We start from the raw sequence: 24,606 nt of genomic DNA on the forward strand, positions 1-24,606 counted from the left end.
GGGATTTGAGGGACTTGCCACACACACCAGAGGCTAGGAAAACTCCAAGGAGTGGGGAGGAGGCAGAAGAGGGAGAAGACACCGGGGCTGCCAGGAGTGTCGGAGGGACACCGGGGCACGGCGATCAAGCACCCCTTATAGGATCTGACCCATCCGAAGTAGGACAACAGCCACCAGTAGTAAAAAGGCAAGGTATGGCACAAAAACAAAAACTTCCAAAGTTCCATGGGGATGGGAAAGAAGACCCTGTCCGCCACTGTCGCACTTGTGAAACAATTTGGGGAGCGAATGGTGTTACCGATGAGGACGAGTGGGTAACACAGTTTCCCGCAACCCTGAGGGGCGTAGCCATCGACTGGTTTTCGGATATGGATAAGGCTAAAATTAGCACATGGGCAGACTTGAAGAAGGAATTTCAAGCAGAGTTTCGTCTCCTAAGAGACGATAATGAGATCATAGTCGAAATCTACGGCACGAAACAGAGAAAGGACGAGACTGTTCGAACCTACAGCCGGCGGCTCAAAGAGCTGCTAGGAAAGATGGAGAACCAACCGGCAGACGGACTGAAAAAACGGTGGTTCGTGGAAGGTCTAAAGAAATCCCTTAGACGAAAAATGAAGATAGTACCTCCTTCATACTCCGACGCCTATAACAGGGCAATGGATTTAGAAAGTGAACAGAAGACGTCCAAGAAGAAAAATAAATCCTCGTCGGAGGATGATTCCTCTTCTGACAAAAGTGATAGCAGTGATGACGACTCTAATCGGAAGGTACGGGCTCTCCAGAAAGATATGGAGCAAATGATGAGAGAGATAAAGGCAACCAAAGGAAGCACAAGCAAAGGCGACGAAGGGGATTTATGGTGCACGGACTGCCGTACCGACGGACACACCAAGGGGTCTTGTCCGAAAAAACCATTTTGCGATATTTGCCAGATTGCCGGACACCTTAAAAAGGAGTGTCCGTACAATATGAGGACCTGTAACCAACAGGTTCTCTTTACAGAACCATCTGCGTCAGCCGGCACGTCCCAGCCTGCGAGCAACAACGCCTCGTCTGGCGGCTACCGAAACAACAGGCGAGGAAGAGGCAACAATAACAATAACAGAAGCCGTATCCAGTATGACGCCAAGGGCCGACCAATTATCCAATGTAGGGCCTATAATCAGTGGGGGCACTTCGCCCGTGATTGCACGAAGGAAGCCACCCCTCAGCACCTCTATCGTTGGTGTGGGCCAGGCGACCATGAGGACGCAAATTGCCCGCAGGCAGGGGTTAATCTCCTCAACATTGAGAAGGCTGAGAAGACTGGTGAGAAAGAAGTACTGGCGACCACCCGCGCCCAGATGAAAAAAGCCACTTATCCCGACCCCCGTACGGAGAAGGAGCGATTACGGGAGGCAAAGGCCAATATTGAACGTGAGATGACGACCGAACGACAGGACAACGAGGTGGCGAGTACATCATTCCGTACGGAAGCGGAAAATAACATCATTGAGCAAATCTTGCAGATAGAGGTGCCGATAAAGGTAAAAGACCTTCTAGACTCTATGCCACAATTGAGGACTGCCATCCTCACCAATGTGCAAAGCACCGCATCGTCGAGTGCACCACAGGTAGGGGTTCCCGCCACCGCTACGAAGAGTACACCACAGGTGGAGGTTTCCGTCAGCCCTTCGACTGACCCGATGTTACTAGCCGTGAGCAGTGGTAGACACCCAGCTGTGGTAGAAATGCGTATCCGTGGGACCATTTTGAAGGACACCATTGTGGACGGAGGATCTGGGGTGAATGTACTACCAGAAGAAACATGGAAGCGGCTGGGGAAGCCCACCCTGTGGCCACCCACATTCACCCTGGTGGGAGCGGACCAACACGGCATTAAGCCACTCGGCCTGTTGATGGCCCAGCAAGTGACAATTGGTACGCAACCATTCTTGTTAGATTTCGTGGTTATTCCCTCGAAGAAGAAAGGCTATGACGCCATCCTGGGGAGAGTGCGGTTGATCAACGCAAGGGTAAACCACAACTGGAAAAAAAATACACTTTCCATGGAGAAGGGAGGGCGAAAATATACCATTGACCTACACACCCAAAATGTCGGCGAAGAGCTCGCCTCTTCCGACTCGGAGGACTCTAATAAAGGGGAAGGGGGTCCCGATGAAAGTAAGGGCAAGAACGCGATGGAGCCGAACAGTGAAGGGGTGCTAGAATTGGAGGGATGTTCTGAAGATGAGGTATGCTCGACTAACGGGCTCTTCCACTGGCAAATGGAGGATTACGAAATGTTCCAAAGCTACAGGCTCGAACTAGAGGAACCAGAGCAACCAACAGAGGTGTACCTGCCGGAATACAGAGAATATTGGAAGGGAGACGCCCCAAACCCTAGCGGCATAAATAATCCGAAGAGTGTCGGCAACGATTGGAACCCTATATGGAAGACCGCAGTCTTCAAAATCTTTATTATCCTTCTTCTTCTTATGTACGGGAAGGAGGTCGTGGTCCCTATAGAATTTGTGGTTCCAGGTCTTCCGATGGCCATTGAAAATAGACTTGCCACCAACGGGCCCAAATTGAAACCCTACCACGCGAAGCGCGCAGGGGACCCGAGAGAACCCGAGAGGCCGGACGGACACCCGAGAGCCCGAAGGGGGACCCGAGAGGATGGAAGGGGACCTAAGAGGCCGCGCAAGCAACTCGAGAGGCACGGGACAAAAGCAGGAGACTTTTGGGCGACAAAAACCGAGAAGGATGTAGGGCGATCCCAAAGACAGGGGACCCGAGCCGAAGACTCTCTAGACAACTTAAAAATAAAAAAATAAAAAAATCGCACGGTCGTACGATACCGACCGTACGGTCAAAAAATAAAAAGAAAAAAAAAGAAGGGGAAAATGGCCACCGTACGGTGGGGCCAAGGTGACAAGGTGACACCACCGTGCGGTGGAATCACCGACGGTGACACCACCGTGCGGTGAAACCATCGACGGTGGAACCATCGTGCGGTGGTCACACGGTGCGGTGGGAGCCACCGAAGGCCGCGCAAGGATATAAAACGCCGCACACCGCTGAGGAAAGGAAGAAGCGACCACACCGCACAGCCGACCTTGGCAATAAAACCCCGCGGAGGAAGAAGACACCGAACACGGCCGAAGGCACATCACCGCGCAGCCAGGGAAAGGGACGCACCGCACGGCCGGATCAATACACACAGCCCACGAGCTACCGCAGGGAGTGAAGCGGATGGATGGGGTCGAGGGTTCTTATTGATTGATCCACCGCTTAGAGAGAGCGGGATTTCGCACAATTCCACACAGCCACGTAAGGGCAAAACGATCGCCACAGGTAGACCAAGCTGCCCCAGGACCCCGCGAGGGGCGCTGCCCCTCGACCCCGCTGGGGCGCTGCCCCTCGACCCCGCTGGGGGCGTTGCCCCCAGACCCCCAGTTTATTTTGAGCTACAGAAGACCACGGGAAGTGTTGTGGTTGTCCGTCTTGTGAGAAAGAAGCCTGCAGCTAAGCATTGGCGGGGAAGAAATAAGCCGTAGAGGGAGATGGATTTGGAGGTTGCGAACAAACAGAGTTTGAGGGAAGGCATTGCAGGTCCGCACAGTTGTATGACACCAGGGAGTTATTCAGTTCAGTTTTTAGCCTTTAGGGAGTGTGATGGAGGATTTCAGGTGTCTCCTAGTATCTGTGCCAGTGGATTGTGGCCACTTCCAGGCATGACTGGTACGCTTTGAGGAACTCGGAGTATGTCTTGGTTGGACGTGAGGTTGCCTTGGTGGATGCACAGAGGGCTCGGGAGGAGCTGACCACCAGGTTGGAGGCAATAGTCGCATGAGACTTAGTTCAGCGTACCCAGGAGTTGGATGCCGAGAGAGCAGCACGGCTGGCTATCGAGGACAAATTGGCTGGGGAGACAATATCAATTGAGTAGCAGTTGGTGGAAGCTGAGACTGAAAAACGGGTTTTGTAGACAAGTTTGGGTTAGGCACAGGCGGACTGTGATGGCAAAGGAAGCAATATTGGTGAAATCTACACTTGAGCATCGAATGGTAGCAGAAAAGGGTTTTCAGGCGAGGACGCAGCAAGTGTATAAGATCCGGGCCCGACTGGCGTCAGTAGTTCCTGCCGTTCATCTCTATTTTGTATTAAGTCGTCGGAGTCGACTTCTTTTCTTGGGGGGGATGATGTTGACGGGAATAATCATTATGTTATGTTGGTATATTATGTTTATGTTGTCGTCGGTAATAATGAGTTACGGCGGTCAGTTAGTTAGCCGACGGGTAGGTAGTTGGAGTCGCGACGGTTGTGTCGCACCCCTTCGGCTGTCATATATTGTACCACCTCCGGGTGTTGGAGGACATGTAATGTGGACGACAGATTATAATATGAACATCTTTTGACATTAATGGAAAGCTTATTCTGGTACTTCTTTTGTATTTGCATTGTGCATTGCTGTTCAGTTTCTGTATTCTTCCTGTTTACCCAGTGAGGTAAACACACTTTTGAATGAATTTGATGAGCACTGGAAACTTATCATTGTATATACTTTTGTGTCAAGTAAACTGTTTAACCAACTCATTTCTATCTATTTCATATCAATATAGTCCTAAACAGGTTTTTGTTTTATATTAGAATTACTATAGATAAATTGATTGTTTCTTAAGAAAAGTTAAAATGTACTAATAATCTAAGTTGGATTTCATTAACTGGTTTTGTACAATTATATTTGTGAAATTCTAAGGATGCAAATGTAAATTCTATAATGTCCCCTTTTTAGATATTTTTGAAATTTTTTTCTTTTTTTAATTCCTGAAACAAAAGGAAAACTAAAAATGGAAACAAGTAGCTGAAAAACTTTTCTTTCGAAACCCTTAATGGCTGATATAGAACCTCAAATGTATCAAATATAGTAGATCCAACTTGTAGATGTCAAATTACCACCAATATATTAGCTGATTTATGACTGATATATAATGAACAGCCAATATGAAACACTATGACTTGCAATTGTGCTTCATTATGAATAGTTTCTGCTCCAATACATCACATCTAAATGTTTATATGGTTGGAAAACATATATTGAATCCTCAAAACAAAATAATCAGCAATTACAAAACCTTAAGTTGTCAAATATGTTTAGATCGGAATAGAACATCAACTTATAACCTGTCACAGGGTTCGCCAAACTTTTGTCATCGAGTTTGAAATTCAGCGAACTTATAAAAAATGTATGAAATTTGTCAAAATCCGCCTTCAAATTTGTAGGAAAACAGGCAAAGGTATTTTTTATTAAAAATATGCTTAATAAATATTTCCGCTGGAGGGTGAGCAATTGCTAATGGTTATCAAGAGGTATGAGGGTTGCCACTATTTTGGTTGCAATAAATTATTCGAATTGGTATTAGTGTTTTCTGTTATGAAGATCAGAGTTCTGAAATAATTTATCAGTCTATTATTTCAATATATTTTGCATTCAAAATCATTTGTTCATTGGCAAAGAAGCAAGCAAAAACCCTTATATACCTTCTGAGAATCAAACTCATCAAAAATTGTCAAAACACTCTTAAGATCCTTCAATCAGCAAGTTGGCAAATTCAGAAAAATCAGAGCAGCCTGGGTTGGGGATCTTTCAATGGTATCAAAGCTGGTGATCTTGCCAACCTGTTGGGGAAGATTCTTTTTGGTTGCAAAAACACTTTGGGTTTCAATCACAAATATGTCTTGGCAGCTACCTAAATTTATCGCCAAGGAAAAGGAACAAATTCTTGAAGACAAGCTCTACAATGTAGAAAGGAAATTTGCATGTTTGCCTCAATCAAAGTATGGATTACTTTGCAGTTTGGAAGCAATAGAGAATTGCTTATCCATGATAGAAATACTAGATCAGGAAAACAAGTGATCATGATTCTTGCTGTGATTCCTTTGGTTAAGCCAGTGTTGTTGAGACATTCTGATAGAGAGGCAAGACTTGCAATTACTCTATGTATTGTTAATGTTATGAGGACAACTCCACATGATCCTTATAGCAAGGAAGTTATGAAGGAGGTATTCCAATTGATCGTAGAAAGTTTTCAAGGATTGGGTGACATCCATAATCCATCCTTTGGTAAGAAAGTCAAAATTTTAGAATCAGTTGCAAAAATCAAAGCTTGTGTGCTTATGTTGGATCTTGGTTGTGAAGACTTAATTCTTGATATGTTCCATCAGTTTTTGATTGCTATTAAAAAAAATCAAATGCGAAATGTTTTATCTTCTATGCAGTCCATTATATCTTTGATTATTGAGGAGAGTGATGATAATTCTCAACTCTTCCTATCTTCCCTATTGGCTGTTTTGAAACAAGCACATGTTACTTCTTCTAATGCTCATGATTTGGTTAACAATGTTGTCAAACAATGTGAGCAAAAAATTGAAGCCATTCTTAACAGTGGACAAGATAGAGAAGGGTGGAGCACTTGAAGTAACTATTAGTGAACATAAGGATGGTATGGACGAAGGAGAATCAAATCATGCATCCATGGGTGTGAATTACACGAGTCTTCATGATAACAAGAAGGTTGATGAGTATGCTGTCTTGGAATCTTCAAAAACAACTGTGATTGATCAGCCACACGAAGGTATGAGTTCCTTTGATGATTTTCTATTTAAGCAAAATAATATGGTGGATGCATCTAGGGTTGAGGATTATGTGGAAGAAAGGAAAGAAAATTTGTTTCAGCCTATAAATGATCTTGGAAAGGAAAACAAAATTCAGTCATATGGGAAGCCTATGAGGGATGAAGCCATTGGTATTCATAAGGACCACAAAGTTGAAGAAGACACAATCATGGGTCAGCTAATTGGGGATTTGAAGGAGTCTCCATGCAGCGACTGTTGGACAGCCACATTCACCATGCTTCTTTTCCGGTGGCTGCCCTAGAACCTGAGTTTGTTCTTGCTTGTGCTCACCATTTTGATAAAGAGACAAGAACTATCAGAAATGATGATGGGGAGGCAATAATCCGTCTTTATGCGGATACTATTGACAAAGTTTTCAGAATACCATCAACACCTATGTATATGGAGATTTCCAAAGATAGTGCAGCTGATTATTATGTCAAGAGGGAAAAAGATTGCAAACGTCACATTAACAAGTGGATCCATGAGCCACGTGCCGCTTTCACACAGTGGGCTAAGTTGTACCATTGTGATTTCAAGTGGGAAATTGGAGACATCGTTACTCTTCTCAGCAAGATGTTGGGACTAGAGCATTCTAATGTTTTTGAGCCCTGGATATATCAGTTTATCATGTTCATAAGGCAGTCTCATCACATCTCATGGGGAGAAATTATCAGTGACGCTTTGTGTGAACAACTTGCAGCAGTACCTACTACCATCACATTCTATATGAACTCATACTTGGTGTATTTAGCAGCATCACTTAGACATTTCCCTGGTCTTTCTACCAAGGGTGATCGCTCGCTTATACCTGTGTGAGAGTACTATGATCAGCTGCCTTTGAGACCCAACAAATTCCATTTCAGAAGGGTTCAGGATGCTTTCTTTGGTTATTTCATGTGTCAGTTTGACAAGACTCTAAAGAATAGAAGAGTATCAGATGAGGCATGGGAAAGAGTGAATGAATATGGTTGCTTGTTCCTTCAATTCCCGACTTTCACTTATATGAGAGTTGGATGTTACAGCGGGCAGCCATACATGCTTTCTATATACTCAGCTAATAAGATTATTCTTATGGAGTTGGGAAGACAGATCATGCCAGTTCATGCACATCAATCAATCAAGCATAAGGTTGGGATGGGGATTGGGATGGGGATTTCTACAACTAACCCATTGAAGATTGGTCGGTATTCCCTTGTTACATCCACCAAAGCCAAAGCTATGGAGACCGAAATGCAGGAGATAAAACTCAAAAGGTTTAAGTCAAAAGTTGATTTTGACTACCAAGGTATGAAGGAGAGAATTAAAAAGTCCTTCATACATGTGCATCGCATAGAGGATATATGGGTGGATCTTCGTACAGAAAAGGAGGTTCATAAGATGGATTATTGCAGGCTCACCCTTGAGCAGATTATTGATTTGAACCTGATGGACATTCCGCAAGGAATGATTGATGATGGGAATGTGCTTGATCCAAAATATGTTTCATGAAGAGTTGATGACGCCCCACTTCCTTTAATTCAGAGGTCACATAAAGAATGCACTTATATTCTTGAGAGATTTCAGCCTACCTAGCTAACACCTACACTTGGCTCAAAGGTAATGGTGTTAGACTCATCAAGATCAAGGTTGGAAGAGAAGATAATTCTACGGAACCCCTCAGATACAAATCTGAAATCCAGATAGATAACAAGGAAGGTGCATCATCTTCGGGCACAAGAATCAAGTTGCGAGTTAGTCAGGCAATGGTACATCCTCTTGAAGACGCAACAGTTCATGGAAAGGAGAAATCTCAGCTTCACATTCATGTGATTGATCCTGAAGATCCAGAAGAAGAGCAACATTCAGATGATGCTCCTAAGTCACTAACTTCGGCGTCACCTCATGAGGTTCCTTTCTCAATCCCCATGGAGCTACCTTTATCTCCTCCTGACACAGATGTGGATACTTCTTTCATTATTCATGATGTTCGTACAATAGTAGATGAGTCTCCTCAGAATGTCATTCCCATTTCAGCAGTTGAGCCACCTCTTGATCATCAACAAGAGAGTTTGCTAGAAATCTTCGAGGATACTCCCGCATGTATTCATTTGTCAGAGATTGATACCTCTACTTCCAGCTTTGAGGAGTTTATGAAACAATCTTCATGCCCTTTGGTTACTAAGCAAGTCATGGTTGCTATCCAGACAGATACTTCCCCCAAGATGACCACGGTTGTTCAAATAGAAACTGCTTCTCCTCTACTTTCAGCTGTTACTGAAGGAGAACTAATGGCTTTACCTCCATGGCTTAGTTCTTTCACTCCAAGAGAAAGAAGCAGGAAATTTCTCTTGATGTCTTTGATTATCAGCAGCTTAGGCAATCAAGACCCAAGGTTCCTAAAAGAGCCAAGACGATCTCAAGGGTAACAGTTGACAGTAACAAGATGAAGGTGGCTGAAATTGTCGAGCCTCTTGTAGACAAGACACATGAGGAAATGCAAGCTGCTGATTACAGGGTCACAAGGGTAGAATTGGGTAAGCAAATGCATGAAGTGGTCAAGCATGATGCCCAGTAGTTCGTAGCTTCACTAATACAATGATATGACGAGCTTCTAGCAAAGAAAGACAAGCTGGAAGAAGAGAATAGGCAACTTGTTATAGCTGTTCAAAGGATTACAAAATCCGCTAGTGAAGGGAGCAATCCTTCAAGTTCTTCCGGTCCACAAGAATCAATTCAAGGAGTTGAGAGAGCTGCTCAAAAGGTACAAGCATTGGAATCTTGGGTGGATCAGCTTCATGATTTATGTGCACAGGTCTTGAAGGAGGTTTTTCAAATGATGCTCAAATTGAAGACCATTGAGAAACAATTGAACCAAGTTTCTGACGCTTTCAAACAAAACTTGGAAAAGATGGAAGATAGCTTGACAACATGGCTCAAGATTCCTCAACAAAAGTTGAATGTTCTTCTAGAACATCAAGTTATTCCTTCGAGGGTTGTCTATCTAGAATACCAAGAGCTCTTGGAGAACAAAGCCCTAGTTCTCAAGTCACTTGTTGACAACATTCATGATTCTATGAGACTGCAATTGGAAGTATTTCAGGATATTGTTTCTCGTTGTGAAAAAGCTTCTTGCAATATCATGGATCACAATAGGAAATTATTATCAGAAGAAAGCGTTCTCTCAGATCGACAATTGAAGATTCATCATGAGTGGAGGAATGAACCATTTTCAGTTGCATCTATTCAAGCTTTGGTTGCCTATCAAGTCTTCTTGCAGGAAATTCAGTCTTCCTTTGAGAAGAATAATGCCACAATCCTTCGTTGCAGTGATGTTATTGTGAAAACCATGATCATGGCAAAGAATACCCATGAACCGAATCTTGATGAGCTACAAATGATCATCTAGAAGTTCAAAGGATCCATGTCTTCACATGCTACAACCTAAGTGTTTTTCAGCACTTAGTTGCATTTTTCAGAATTGTAATCTCTTAGTTGTAGTTTCTCTTTTGACATGTTTACTTCTAAAAACATTTTGTAAATTGCAAGTTAAGTCATTACTTGCACTTTTGTAATTACAAGTAGACAAGTTACAAGTCAATTTAGAATAGGACTTGTGACTTTGAATAAGTCATAGTTAGCTTTTGAATAAGTCATAGTTAGTTATTGAATAAGTCTTGGTGGTTGAGAGAATTTCTCAATTTAGTTAGGATCCTCTCACCTTTTTCTCAAGACTCCTCTCCTATAAATATTTGAGAGGGCCTATTGTAATTTTTATCTTTTAGAAAGCAAGCAAAAACTCTGCCAAATTTGCAGCAAAGAAGTTTTTAAACTTTTATGTGTAAATTGAAGAATTGAGCGGGATAGAAGAAGATTGCTCAAGTTTTGAGTCTTTGTGCTACATTCTTGAGTTTGTGTTCCATATTATCCAGTGTTCCATGGGCGTTGGGGACAGGGGGATGCGGGGACGCGTTTCCGAGACAGGGGGACCAAGGGCCTAAGTTTGGGGACGACGGAGGGACGGCGGCGGGGGGGTGGCAGGGTGGTGGTGCTAATATAGTTATACATATACATATAGTACTTGAAAAACTAGTTTTGAAAAGATGTATGACAGTATTACAGTATAAGAATTACATTTCAAATGAAACTATAGGAAATTTGAAATACTAAATCTAAATACCAAGATTTCTTCAATGCTAATTGTGTTGTTATATGGAGCCTAATCAGACTTGGAGGTTAAATTTTCCCTACTTCTATCAGCACAGTTTCCCCCTATATTTTTCAACGGGGGTTTGGGGGCAGCGCCCCCAAGTTGGGGTCAAGGGGTATCACCCCTTGCGCGTTCCTTGTCACGATACAGGGTGGGGTCGAGGGGCAACGCCCCACGAGGCCAAAAATACTTTTATTATTTTTTTAAGGCCTCAATTGTTATTTTTCTATTGGCCCACGTCCAATTAGGGTTACCCCTTAACACCCCCAAAAGTCACATGTTTTTTAAAAACTGCTCTTTTGGTTAGCTTTGAAGTGGGAACGCAGGAGACGTCTGGGCGTCTCCCCGTCCCTCGAGAGACGTCTGGGAGTCTCTCGAGAGACGGGGAGACTCGGGAGACACCTGGGCGTCTCCTCGTCCCTCGAGAGACGTCTGGGCGTCTCTCGAGAGACGCCCAGACGTCTCCCAGGAGACGTCTCCACGTCTCCCTGGGAGACGCGGAGACACGGAGACTCCCTGTCTCTCGAGAGATGCCCAGACGTCTCCCAGGAGACATCTCCACGTCTCCCTGGGAGACACAGAGACGCGGAGACATCTCCGCGGCCCAACGGCGCTTGGGTGGCAGTAGCGGGACGTCGTGTCCCCGTCCCTCCGTCCCCGAGACGTTTCTGACAGGGGGACGCGCCCAAAAAGGGGGGGGACGCGTCCCCGTGGAACACTGATATTATCTTAATTGCAAGTGTTTCTTAGAGAGCTTAATCGAATTAGATTTGAAGTCTCTGTGCTGCAAGTATTGGAGGTTAATATCAATTAGAGTAAACATTCTTTTAGGAAGAGTTGTAAGACTTTGTGCTTACACTTGTTCTTGAAAGAAATTAGAAATAGATTTTGTGATAAGGAATAGTTGCGAGTCTTTGAGCTTATACTAGTTCTTATTGTTTTGTGTAAAAGAGAATAAGATATTTCTGACTTTGTGCTACTATAGTTTGTTCTTGATATTATTAGCATAGAAAAGGGTAGATAGGACTTCGTATATTCAAGTCTTTGAGCTTGATATTGCTGTCCTGTCCCGAAGGAAGTGACCGAAGTCTTTGAGCTTTCAGGAAACTTCATTTCCTTTCTTTTATCTTATTTCAAAAAATTGTTATTGTTGTTCTGAGTTAACTTGCTATCACTTTTCTGTGAAGAGAAAAGGATATTGGCTTTCTTGAAGAAAGAAGAAAGACTGTTGTCTCATCCTGTTTAGTTTTTGATTAGATATAGATAGGGGGGGCCTTCCCTTAATTAGGAGAGTTTTACTCACACACTGTGGTTGAAGCCACAATTTTATATATTTCCCCAAGTGTACAAAATGTTCAACCAACAAACATTACAACCTAACTTAGTGTTAACATGGTGATATTGGAACATCTAAGTTTCCCATTGCCTGAGGATGACAAATTTTGGGTAGGGTGGACTATCAAGTCCCCTTTGCAAAATAATATTAATATTCTAAGCGGGCCTAATTACTTCATTTTCAAAAGGCCACTTACTTTAAAAAGTGCCTTTAACACTTAAAATTAAAATATGAATTAAAAAGGGGGCCTTGTAATTTAAAAATATTTTTAAAATACTTGGAGAGAAAAAGAAAACGAAATTAAAATTAAAATGAATCGAGTGCCCAAGGTAAAATGCTTATAAAAAAGAATTCAAATCTCATTATTCATCATCATTGGTTCATCTTCATAATGTTCAAATTTCAAAATTTTGCATTCAAGGATTGTGTGAACGATCTAGAGGACGAAAAACCTCTTGGATTTGGGGATGAAAACCCTCATACTCTTTGCAGTGATTCTACTTAAAGGCCATATTTGAGCTTCAAATGAAAATGATTTGGATTTGCAAGCAAATTTATGACAACACTATTAAGAGTTTGAATTTATTCCTATATTTCTGATATTTGATTTTTGTTATGAAACATTTATCATTATTACCAATTATTTGTGCAAGATTTAGTATGGTTTTAATTGCTTTAAGTGTTGTTAACTATTATTATCATAAAAAATTATTTAGATTTACTTAATATTAGATTTATCTTTGTTGCTTAGAATATTTAATATATAAATTGTGTAAGATTTAATTTGCTGAATATAATAATGTTTATTGTATGTACTATTTTTCAACAGATCAGGCTACCACACTCATTGATGAAGATTTAATATCATTCTTATTATTTTCGGCTAACCCATAGCAGCCGTACTATTTTTAATTAGAAGATGCAGCAGTTTTATTTCATTGAAGACTGCATACTGTTTATTGTTACTAAGAGTTCCTTGAGTGCAGCTCTAAGTCTTGGATCAAAACATATTTCAACACATTGCCTATTTTATTTTCCATAGGCTAAGAGAGAAAATAAGGGAAATAATAATATTTTAAGTGAGCCCAATCACTTTGTTTTCAAATGGTAAATATTGGTATAAGTCCTATGTAATGTTTAAAAACTGCTTTTAACACATTTTAATATGTTATTCAAAAAATGTTGTGTAATTTAAAAATGCTTTTTAAATACTTGGAAGGAAAAAAGTAAATTCAAATATAGGGCCCAAAAACAACTATAAAAGAAAGAGATTTTATTAGAGCAAATCATGCATTTGAATTGGTCATTTTGCTTTTCCTTCCAAACTGGACTTTAAAGCAGTCAAAGAGAAAAACCAATGGTGTGAGAGATCTTGAGGACAAAAACCCTCCTGGTGTTCATTGTTGTATTCAAGAACAAAAACCTCCTGATTTCCGTTGGAGGTGATTCTATTAGGGAATCGCAAGTATTTTGAATTGGTGAAGATTGTTGGTGAAGGTTGGGCATTGAAGCAAATCTTTTGGTGCTCATGTTGGATCATTGAATGTTCATCAACCTGTTGCTGATTTTCATCATTATAGGGCCGCGGCCTAAGTGGATTTGTTGTCTGTGATGTTTTTCCAGCCACCATCATCAAGGTGCCTAGGGTTTGGATTGTCATTTGTTGTTCATGAGATATTTTAACCTTTGAATCTATTGTTCCTTGATATTTCCAGCCATTTTGTCATCATTTCCAGCTCCCTAATTGGTTGTGCTTAGCTGTGGATCATTTCTTCCAACCAACTAATCATTGTGCCTAGGGTTTCAAGATGTTTGTTATTGCTTGGAAGCTATATGAGATATTGGATCTTCTGTTTATGAGATTTCTAGCCCTTATTTTCACTCCTAGCATTGTCATACAAGCCAAATAGATGCTGATTTGAAGGTATTTCAGACATTGTACAGTTTTCTGTGTGGTCCCTTGTTTTTGCTTGATTCATAGTTGATAACAGCTACTTATCAACACGTCAGCATTGCAACCTTCATTTTAGCCATTGCCATACCATTTCAAGTCACCAAGCAAATTTATATTTCAATTGCCAACCTAGAGGTTGTGCGCCATGCCTTTTAAGGTCATTTTGTGATAGCTGCGGCTCACAATCAGCCCCAGATCTGTACAACACCATAGTTGTGAGTAAGACATATTGACATTTGCTTGAAACAATAAGAAAATCATTGGGATTTGGTTGCATATCACTTTGTGAAAGTTTCCACTGATATCTTTGCTCAATAGCTTAGCTATAATCCTAAATTAGCACTGGTTATGATCTGATTTGCTGTACATAATTGATTTTTATGTACATTTGAAGATCTTAGCCTCACATCAGCGATAAATAACCTACATCTACCATATGTTTATCATTGGATGACTCTGAGGTTCACATCAGCTTGTGAGGGTTTGTATTTTCTATTTGAAGATGTATATTTCGTTGACAAGGGTTTGCAAATATCACATATTGCCAATTAATATTAATCTGGTATTTTTCATGATTTGGTATGAGTGGATATTTGTCATCTCAGTCTATCAACATTTGGAAATTTTCCAACAGTCATAAGTGAATACAAGTCAAATCTGAGATTTTCATATTGGTGTATGGATTTTTATTGCTGCCATCATAATTAAATCTGGCAAGTTCAAACCTGCTTCTATAATTGGTTAGTTTTGGTGCATAAGGGTTTCATATTAATATTTGTGAATGCTAGTATTGCTGCCTAACATGTAATATTGGGTTGTTACTTGTTGGCATTCAAATGTTGCATTTTCCAACTGATATAATCAGAAAATTCTATAACAATTGTCTATTTCCTAAGGAAACCTGATTCTGGACATTAAACCAGCCTTTCCATTTTTACTAGTCTCTTTTTTTTAAATTAGGTGGGACTTCAGCCATTTCTTTTGTTGTTACCATTAGCATCGTGCTTTGAATCCTACTAACCTATTTTGGTAATTTCTAAAACTTAAAATATTCTTAATTTTTGAATGGGGATTCGTTGTGATGTCTTCACACATCACCCCATTGCAAATGGGGACCCCCACTTTTTCACTTTTAGGGTAGACGTTTCGCTTAGATTGCCTTCGTTTAGTAATGATTTCCTAGTGTTTGCCTTTGCTAATGAGAGGGTGTAGAATCAAACGTGTTTAAAATGTAAAATTGTTAAGTGTGATCCCAAATTTTGTCCGAGTTTGAGGTTGCAACAAGTTTCAAATTTGAGCGAAAATATGCCTAAGTGAGTCTAAGTCGGAGATATTTTTGTGCCTAAGTGTTAAGAGGTCCTTTAGGGGTTATTTCCTTGCTCCTAGGAGGTAATTCAAGTCAAAATTGCACTCTATCTCGATGAAATCCCCATTTTCTCGCTCAAATTTTGATAAATTTGGCTGTCCCAATGCATAATAACGAAATTTGAAGTGTCCAAATGATTTTGGATAGAAAAATCATTAAATTCCGGATGAAAATCCATGTTTTAGTGGTCTAAAGGTAAAAAATCCGGATGAGAGGTGCTTTTCCCCTCAAGTTTCCACTGACCCCTGTTTTTCCCCCACTCAAAATCCTGATGGGAGAAGAATTTCCCCCAAATTTCTGGTGGACCCTATTTTTCCCCCATTCAAGTTCCTGATGAAGGACAATTTTCCACCAGGAGGCTAAAATTTTGACTAAAGTGTGGGAAATTATCTTGATGATGGTGATTTTCCCCTGGAATGCAAATGATTTTGATGCGGATGAAATTCCTTATCTTGATGAAGGTCGATTTTCCCCCAACTCAGTTTATGATCAAGTTTGATGGATTTTTGTGCGGATGATTGTCCTGATGAATGGTGAATTTTCCCAAGTGTGATTTTTGATGATTTTTGATCTGGATAATCATCCAAAAGGGGATCGATTTTCCCCAAGAGTGAATTTTTGGACTTAATGAGAAAAATGAAGTGACTTTTTGGAGCCCAAATGCAAATCGATTTTCCCCAGGCAAGTTTAAAAGGGCAAAGTTTTATCCCACATTGCTTGTATGGTGAGTTGACAAGGTGAAAACTAGTTTAAAAGAGCCTACCCATAATTAAAATAATATTACAAGTGCTGATTGTAACAGTTAAGTGGCAAATTGAAGGCAAGTTAGTGGTTTCCTAGCTAGGCGATTTTGACTAAGTGTCCACTGGACACCATTCTTGAGCTGGAGTTGCAGATTGGAAGATAATTTCACCTGGGCACTACCATTGAAGGGAGATTGCAGCAGGTTGGAGGGTTATTTTTCTACCTTGGGCAGTTTTTGCTAAGTGGCGCCACCATTGGAGAGACCACGATTTTGATAGATGGTGCAAATTTCAGACTTTGGGGCGATTTTAGATGATATTGCTGAACACCATTGATGCTAAGGGGCTATCATTTTATTCAGATCAGAGCTGAGCACCATTGCTGGAGGTTACTTTGACCTCACGGTTGGCTGGAAACTCCATTTACAGACTTCATTTTTAACTTAACAACCATTCCACACTTAGGCGATTTGATTGAAGGGTCATTTTGGAGCATTTTCTAAGGTTCACCATTGCTGCTATAAGTCTGAAACTCCATGGTGCAAATTTCAGACTTTGGGGCGATTTTAGATGATATTGCTGAACACCATTGATGCTAAGGGGCTATCATTTTATTCAGATCAGAGCTGAGCGCCATTGCTGGAGGTTACTTTGACCTCACGGTTGGCTGGAAACTCCATTTTCAGACTTCATTTTTAGCTTACCAACCATTCCACACTTAGGCGATTTGATTGAAGGGTCATTTTGGAGCATTTTCTAAGGTTCACCATTGCTGCTCTAAGTCTGAAACTCCATTGTTGCAGGCTCTCCTCAGACTAACTTCCATTTCCAGCTCCTCCACACTTGGGCGATTTCACTTGTGCACTCATTTTGGCAAGTTTTGGAGACATTTGGTGAAGCTTCCATTGTTAAAGTAAGTCTGAAACTCAATTTTCAGACTTGTCTTCAGACTTAATTTTTTATTACCAGCCCTCTACTTGCGCCCAAATTTGGCCATTTTGACCTTGGAGAGGTAAAATACATCAAAAGCAAACATTTCATATGGCTGCATCAACTACAAAATGTTGATTCATGTTAGTTGCAGGTTGTCTTCAGACTTTTGGGCAACCATTGTCGACTTGGAAGGTGTATTCAGACTTCAACATCAAAAAATCAGACTTCAATACACCATTTTCTGAGTATTTTCAGACATTGGAGGGCGTATTCAGACTCAGTCCTCAAAAAATCAGACTTTTATTACAACTTTGATATCAAAAACCAGTCACTTTCTGAGTGTTTTCAAACATCGAAGAGATATTTCCACACCTCGGTATACTTTTTTGAGCTTCAAATACGCCATTTTTTGAGTTCATAGGGGTTTCTTCAGACTTATTTATTGCAATCAAAGTCTGAAAATCAGGTTTTCGTGAGGAGAATTTTCCAGATTTCAATCCAAACCTTCACATTTTCTAGAATTGGTGTTACAATTTCCTAATCGGAACCTAAGTTAAGTTGATTCATTACCTATCACATGTTGGAACAAATGTTGGGAACAAAGTCCCTATGAGGTTGAAATTTCCACTCCATCGAATGTTGTTCAAATCAAACAAAATTTCAAGGACAATGAGTCCAGATGAGGGTTGGATTTCCACTTGAGGACAAAATTACAAATGAAGGGATAAATCAATTCAAATGAAGATCAATAACAAAATTATCCAGATATGCATCAAATTTCCACCAAGTGAAAGAATGGACAAGGATAATGCGGATATTTTGAGGACTGATCCGTCCATATGTGGATAGATTTCCCACCAAGGTTGAAATAAAGTTTATCACATTGGTGTTTGATCTGATACTTGTTTGTTTTGCAGGTTTGCTACAAGGAAGGAAGGCATGATGATCAAGGCTTGAGATGAAGGGGTATGCATATTGTGAGGGAACTCAAATAATGTGGATAAGGAAGATCAACCCTTCAAAGATTGGATGAGGATTTCAGAATAGAGATTCCAGAAGGCGAAGATGAGGACTAGATCAATCATGAAGAACTTAAGAAGACTTCACCTTGATGATGAACAAATGAAGGAAAGCAAGTTCAAGACATGAGCACAAAGGATCTCACATCAAGAAATCGGGAACTACATCAAGGGATTTCAGTATCAAAGAGCGCCAAGGAAGGAAATATTTCAAGATTCCAAGATTGGGAAAATTTTCCAAACATAGGGAGGAAATAGTCCAAGGAATTCCTTAACATAGGGATGAAATGCAAAGTATCAGAAGGAATTCCAAATATCATGAAGAATGTTCAAGCCAGATTGATTAAGTCTACAAGGCAAGCTAAGGTGGCATTCCAGTTACCATTCATTCAATCAAAGGGTACCAAGTCAACGTTCATTCAAGGAGGGAATAAGTGACACATGGCACTACATGAAATATTATTTATCTTACATACCCTCGTTTCTCATTCGTCAATGTAATGGTGGTTGTAACAAACCCTAATTAGGGTTACTATCTTTTGATCTTGGTTGTCGATATTGAATCAATCTAAGCCATTCATTGTAATGAGACTTCTATATAAAACCCATTGCCTCTCATTTGTAAGGGAGACATTTTTGAGAATTGTCGGTTATATGTTGCAAATTTGAATACAAGTCATTGTTCCATTGATGTGATTTTGTTCAAATGTTGCATGCATTTATGGTCCTCATTGCCTCCAAGTTAGATTAGAATTTACTTTCAAGTATTTACATTGAATGAGGAAATTTCTTGAATGCATTTGTGTGGAATCCATTTAATCCACACCACTAGCCTCTTGTTGATTGTAAGTGTGCCTTGCATGGTCAACAGGAGTTTTATGCGAACTTAACTTCGATTGTTATACATCCATTGTTATGCATTGCCTTGAATGGTATCAATGTTTGATGGTAATGATTTGAACATCCATGAAATACACCTTAAACGATTGAACTAAGCTTGAGTCAAATTGTTCGTTTTGATAGTGAGACCTTGCCTAGTAGGATTCCACTAAATCATTCACCCTTTCTTGCATTCTTAGGATTAGATTAGTCTTCCTAAACCCCCTTTCCTTTTGATCTTTCTTTGTTAGATGAGTTAATCCCAAATTCCAGCAATGTCCAAGTATTCAAGCATTCATGTACAACGTAAGTCCCCTTGTGATTCCAGCAATATCACATCAAACCATTGAGCTTATCCACGAGTCAACACTTGACATTTTGTAACCTTGGAGTTGTCTCATTTGATCGTGAACCATAGCATTTGAGAGACTTTGTTCAAGAGAGGATAAGATACCTTGGTATTTTATTCTGTGTTCGATTGTGCATAAAACACACATCAACAGGATGGAGCATTGGGCTTGAGTCAGTTGGGGAGATCCATTATCAACAAATTACAGGACCCCTACGATTAGGATTTACACATTTAATGTTTTCAAGTTACTATGCTACAAAATTAAATAGTTGTAACAGCTAACTTTTTACATTTATTTCTTTCAGCTAGGATAAACCCAATAGGCATCTTGTATTTTACTAGATTTATCCATATACATAGCTCTAGTCTACAATACAAACATATGGTTCCTTGATAACTGCCATCCAATGTGATCTGAAATATCATTTTTTCCCTAATTACACATTTTTCACAGCTGGTGCTGAAAATATTTTCTTCATTTCTTCCAAGTCAATTTTCATAAATATGCACAAAAACAATAGAAGTAGAATTAAAAAAGTAATTCCAAACAAAATTGTCAAAACCAAAAAAATTGCATGATGTCTATAAGTTCCATAAACAACTATGGCTTGATTGGGATAGTGAACATTTGAACTAAAATTGGTGATATGATTTTCGGATTTCAGCTGGATAGTTTTGTGCCATTCTATGCTAACCCATTTTTAACGAGAAGTGGTTCATAAGAACCTATCTCTCATTACCACGAACAGCCCACTTGGTGCTCAATTCATCTAGAAGATGCTCGTGACGATGAAACATTGGGACTTACTCAAAGGTTCAACATCCCTGTACTACTCCAGATCAACACACTTAGCCTGCAACCCTACGTGCAAAAAAATCAGCAAATACCATCTGCTCTTTCATTTATGTACAAAAGGTTCTTCTACAGTGCATTAATTATGTGATACAATTTTCAAGATGCTTGGTGGTTTCCGATTCATGAGTTTTTTCCAGTTTAAAATAGAATCACTAAATACTTTTATTGGGAGAATATGTCATCTAGATAAGGAATTGATAATGTTATATGCTTTGTTTTCATCTAAGAACGTATCAAGTTCCAAATTCCTCTTTTGGGTTACTATAGGCACTTTTGAAATATGTACTCAAAGAAAGCAATAAAACATCAAACAAGATTTCTCTTTAGAAACTAATAACAATCGACAAGATAAAATAATAATATTTAAGCAAGGAAATGAATCTCACCTTCATCGCTATTCCACCACTTGATGCCCCAGCAGCTATGTTCCCTAATGCATCTACACAAATGGCACCTACAGTGTCCATGACACGATCTTCATCATGCATTTCACTAGAGGCACTAGCAGTGCATCTATTTTCAATCAGAAAAACATTTTCATGTAATAGATTCTCACACTCTGCCCATGAAACACAATAAGAAAATAAAATTTCATTAGGTATTTAACAAAAAAACTTTATAGTATCACTTCGAAAAAAATTTCACCTTGTACGCATAGATTAAAAATTCAGACTCGACAAATCACTTAACAGATCCAAAAAATTTAAAACTTGGGACTTAGCAGAAACTCGGGTAACAATTCGGTAATAACTTGGTGAATTTATCAAACATTAAAAAATACATTATTTAAAATAAAAACTTGCTTCAAAAGAATACATATTACTGAATTTAAAAACCATATTACCGATTTCCTTCATATATAGATCAAAAATAGAGTTGAATACATTTCATAGACCAGAAAATGAGTTCAAAGTTTCAATATCAACAAAAAATTAGAAATCATACATCTCTTCAACAACTAATGCTCAAAGAACTTTTGCTAGCTATATGTGGCTAATCCTAATCAAGAATGGTCATCAAATTGTTGGGTGAAAATAATAAGAGCAATAATGACACTCTAGGACAATAGCATTAGAGAACAAGCTAGAAATGATAGACTAGGAAGAGGAGGAAATCTTTGAAAAGCAGCTCATGCTCAAAGTAATACATTCCAATTTAAGTGCTTGAAAAATGGTGTTTAAACTACAATAATACACAGCTAATAAAAGAAAAGAAAAACACAATTAAATTAAAGATTGTTCATATCACCTATAAAACTTAAATTTAATGATGAAAATAACGAGAGAAGCACCTAGTCTTTTTATGTTCAGGTTTGTTACAAAGTCAAATAAATGCCAAGTGTTGCATGTTAGCTTATGAAACATCTACAAATCTCAGAGTAGTCCCTAGATTCCAATGAATGTTTTAGCAATAAGATGGTGAAGATAATAATTATCAAATTGAACTGAAACTTAAGCTTACAAGAGCTCAAACAATGGATACACAAGCTGTATGTGAAGACAGCCATGAGATGCAAGAACAACAATGGGATGGCTCATGCAAACCAAAAGATGTTTACAATATGCAAAACACAACTCAAGGTCACATATGCAAGAAACCACACAACAATATAATAACATATTAAAAACAGCATAAAAATGTGAAGAACACCACAAAAAGATCTTAAAACCAATGTTGAAGCCCTCGTGGTTTGAAATCCATTGCATCGTAAAACCCTCAAGAAGTTTGTTGTCACCTTCTAAAGTTAAAACCTATGAAAATTAAATGCAAAATTGAGTTGTATCATAATAGGTATTAGGTTTATTATAAATTATGTCGAGTTAAGCCACTAAGTTTCACAATTTTTTCAGAGTACCCATGATTTCTTCTCTGATAAGCTCATGATGCAACCCTTGGCCTTGTGGGAGTTTAAGGACATCTTCAAGCAATGAAGAGAGGATAGCATTCGTCATCAAATCAAGGAGGATCATATGGTAAGTTGGTTACATTCCTTGCCTAACCCAACTCAAAAATGGAAAGATGCAATTATGCATGTCATCACCGTCATCCCAAAGGTTTAGACAATTAATTATAGGCTTCCCATTGCTATTTCTGAAAGTAAAATTAATTGACCTTTTTGCTTCTATTTGGGCTTACTAAACTTGCCTTGGGAGATTCTTATAGTTTCCAATGTAATGATTACTTCATGAAACATTATTGTGAAAAACAAACAAATTTTATGCAAATTACAACTACAAAATGTATCAAATGATTTTGGTGGAGATTTGAGACCAAAGACATACATACTTCCACAAAGTTTCCTAATGGAGGGACAAGGGGACGTGGGGACCAATGGCCTAAATTTGGGGATAGTGGGGGGACAGCAGTGAGGGGGCAACATTGATAAACATATAGTACATGAAAAATTAGTTAATGATGTATAAGAATTATAATTTTGAATTTGCAAATGAAACTTAGGAAAATAAGTAAAATACTGAAATATTACTAAACTTTGAATTGAACATTAACAATTTAACATTGCGAATCCGAAAATTTGAAATTTATATTATATTCAAGATTTCATAATGATGATTACAATTAGTATAATGATCATATGATGTCAAAATGCCAAAATATCAAAATGGAGTGAAATAAGGCCTCTAATCATCCGCAAAGTCAAACTCCTAATCACTAGATTTGTTGGACTCCACATGGTCAAGTTTCGTCAAACCAATACCAACCAGCCATGCTTGTGTATAATGATTACAATGAGTATAATGACCATATTGTGTCAAAAAACCAAAATGCAAAAATGGAGTGAAATAAGGCCTCTAATCATCCCCAAAGCCAAACTCCTAATCATTAGAATTGTTGGACTCCACAAAGTCAAGTTTCATAAAACTACCAGCCATGCTTGTGCAACTGTAGCATCTTCATCAATCTGTGTTGGCTCCTCTAGCTCTACATCCCATCGCGTTGTTGGACTCTCTTTGTACAAAAGTGTCTTGTAGTCAATGAGACACAAAACACTATGTACAGCCACAAGCTTCTCTACTCTCTTAGAGGTAAGTTCGTTCCTCTTACGAGAGTGGATGAAGCTATAAGTAGAGCAATTCCTTTCAGAAGCCAAAGAACTAGAAACCTAGGATAGCAATCGAATGGCTAGAATCGTAGTCAAAGAAAACAGTCCAAGCAAAGTACACCACAAAATTGGGCCCTCATGTTCCATAGTTGCCATATCATCTTGGTTGCCTCAAAATAACCCATAAGAGTAGCAAATTTAGTCAACTCAATATGAATAATGTTGGCCTCTTACAATCATACATCTTTTTGATGGCCCTAAAGAACCCTACTTTCATCTCAACATCTTGTAGGGGTGTAACTCTACCAAGCCTTTCCTTGTACCACTTGAGATTTGAGGCTTAAGTAACCATGTGCAAGGGAGTTTTGAGCTTCTCCCATCTCCAATGAATGATTGGTTAAATGTGCTCATTGTAGAATGCTAATGTGGGGTCGTGTTGTGACCTATTTCACACATCGCCCCATCGCAGATGGGGACCCCTTGTTGTTTTCTTTTTAGGGTTTTGTCCTAGCTCTACAGTTTCGTAAATCCATTTTCTTTGAGAGTTTTGAATTAGAGTTTTGAAGTCATCCCGAGCCAAATAGAGAAATCATGCTCAGAATCATGTTTGAATGTTGTCAAAGCGCTTAGAAGTTCTGAAGGATGAGGATCGCAATTGCTTTGGGTCATTTCTGACAACTTTCTATTTCTGCTTTTTTGCTTTTTTTCTAAATTTAGAAAGTTTTGGTTTTGCACTTTGGGCACAATCTGGGAAGCAAAAAAATTTTTGCATGCTTTTTCCTATTTCTTCTTTCTCGAAAGTAGAACCTGGGTTTCGTTCCTCAAGACATTTGGTCAATGCCCATGTCTTAAGATTCGAAAAATTTTGCCTCTAAGTACAAAAAGCAAGGTTATGCTTTTTTGCTTTTTTGTGGAATCAGGGTTTTGATCCTCAAGCCATATCATTATTGCCCACGTTGTCAGAATTGAAGGACTTTGCATCTAGGTGTAAAAAGCCAGTAGAAACCCTAATTAGGCTTTTGTTCCAGAAGATCATTCCTCGGACCATATGATCAGTACCCATGTCCTCAGAATTGAAAAATTATGTCAACAAGTGCAAAAAGCAAGGTGGAAACCCTAATTAGGGTTTTGTTCCAAGATAGTCCAAGTATAAACATGGCAAGTCAGAGATGGACATGACAGTTTGAATAAGTGCGAAGACATGGTTGTCCAGATAAAATTCACCTAAATTGCCAAGTATGGAACGACACATTAA

The 24,606-nt window shown here is 39.4% G+C and overlaps 1 protein-coding gene across 6 annotated transcripts in view; it reads right to left on the bottom strand.

Moving 5' to 3' along the window:
* The window catches only part of LOC131030723 (putative threonine aspartase), a 328,757-nt gene that overhangs the window by 143,842 nt on the left and 160,309 nt on the right, over positions 1-24,606 (bottom strand). For 5 of the 6 annotated variants that reach the window (XM_057961650.2, XM_057961643.2, XM_057961620.2 and 2 more), the window contains exon 7: positions 20,677-20,849. In XM_057961650.2, coding sequence (XP_057817633.2) covers positions 20,677-20,849 — 173 coding nt within the window. The remainder of the gene's footprint in view (positions 1-20,676; positions 20,850-24,606) is intronic. The other variant, XM_057961657.2, reaches the window with a different exon arrangement.

Source organism: Cryptomeria japonica, chromosome 4 (assembly GCF_030272615.1).
Source record: "Cryptomeria japonica chromosome 4, Sugi_1.0, whole genome shotgun sequence".
Taxonomy (NCBI): Eukaryota; Viridiplantae; Streptophyta; class Pinopsida; order Cupressales; family Cupressaceae; genus Cryptomeria; species Cryptomeria japonica.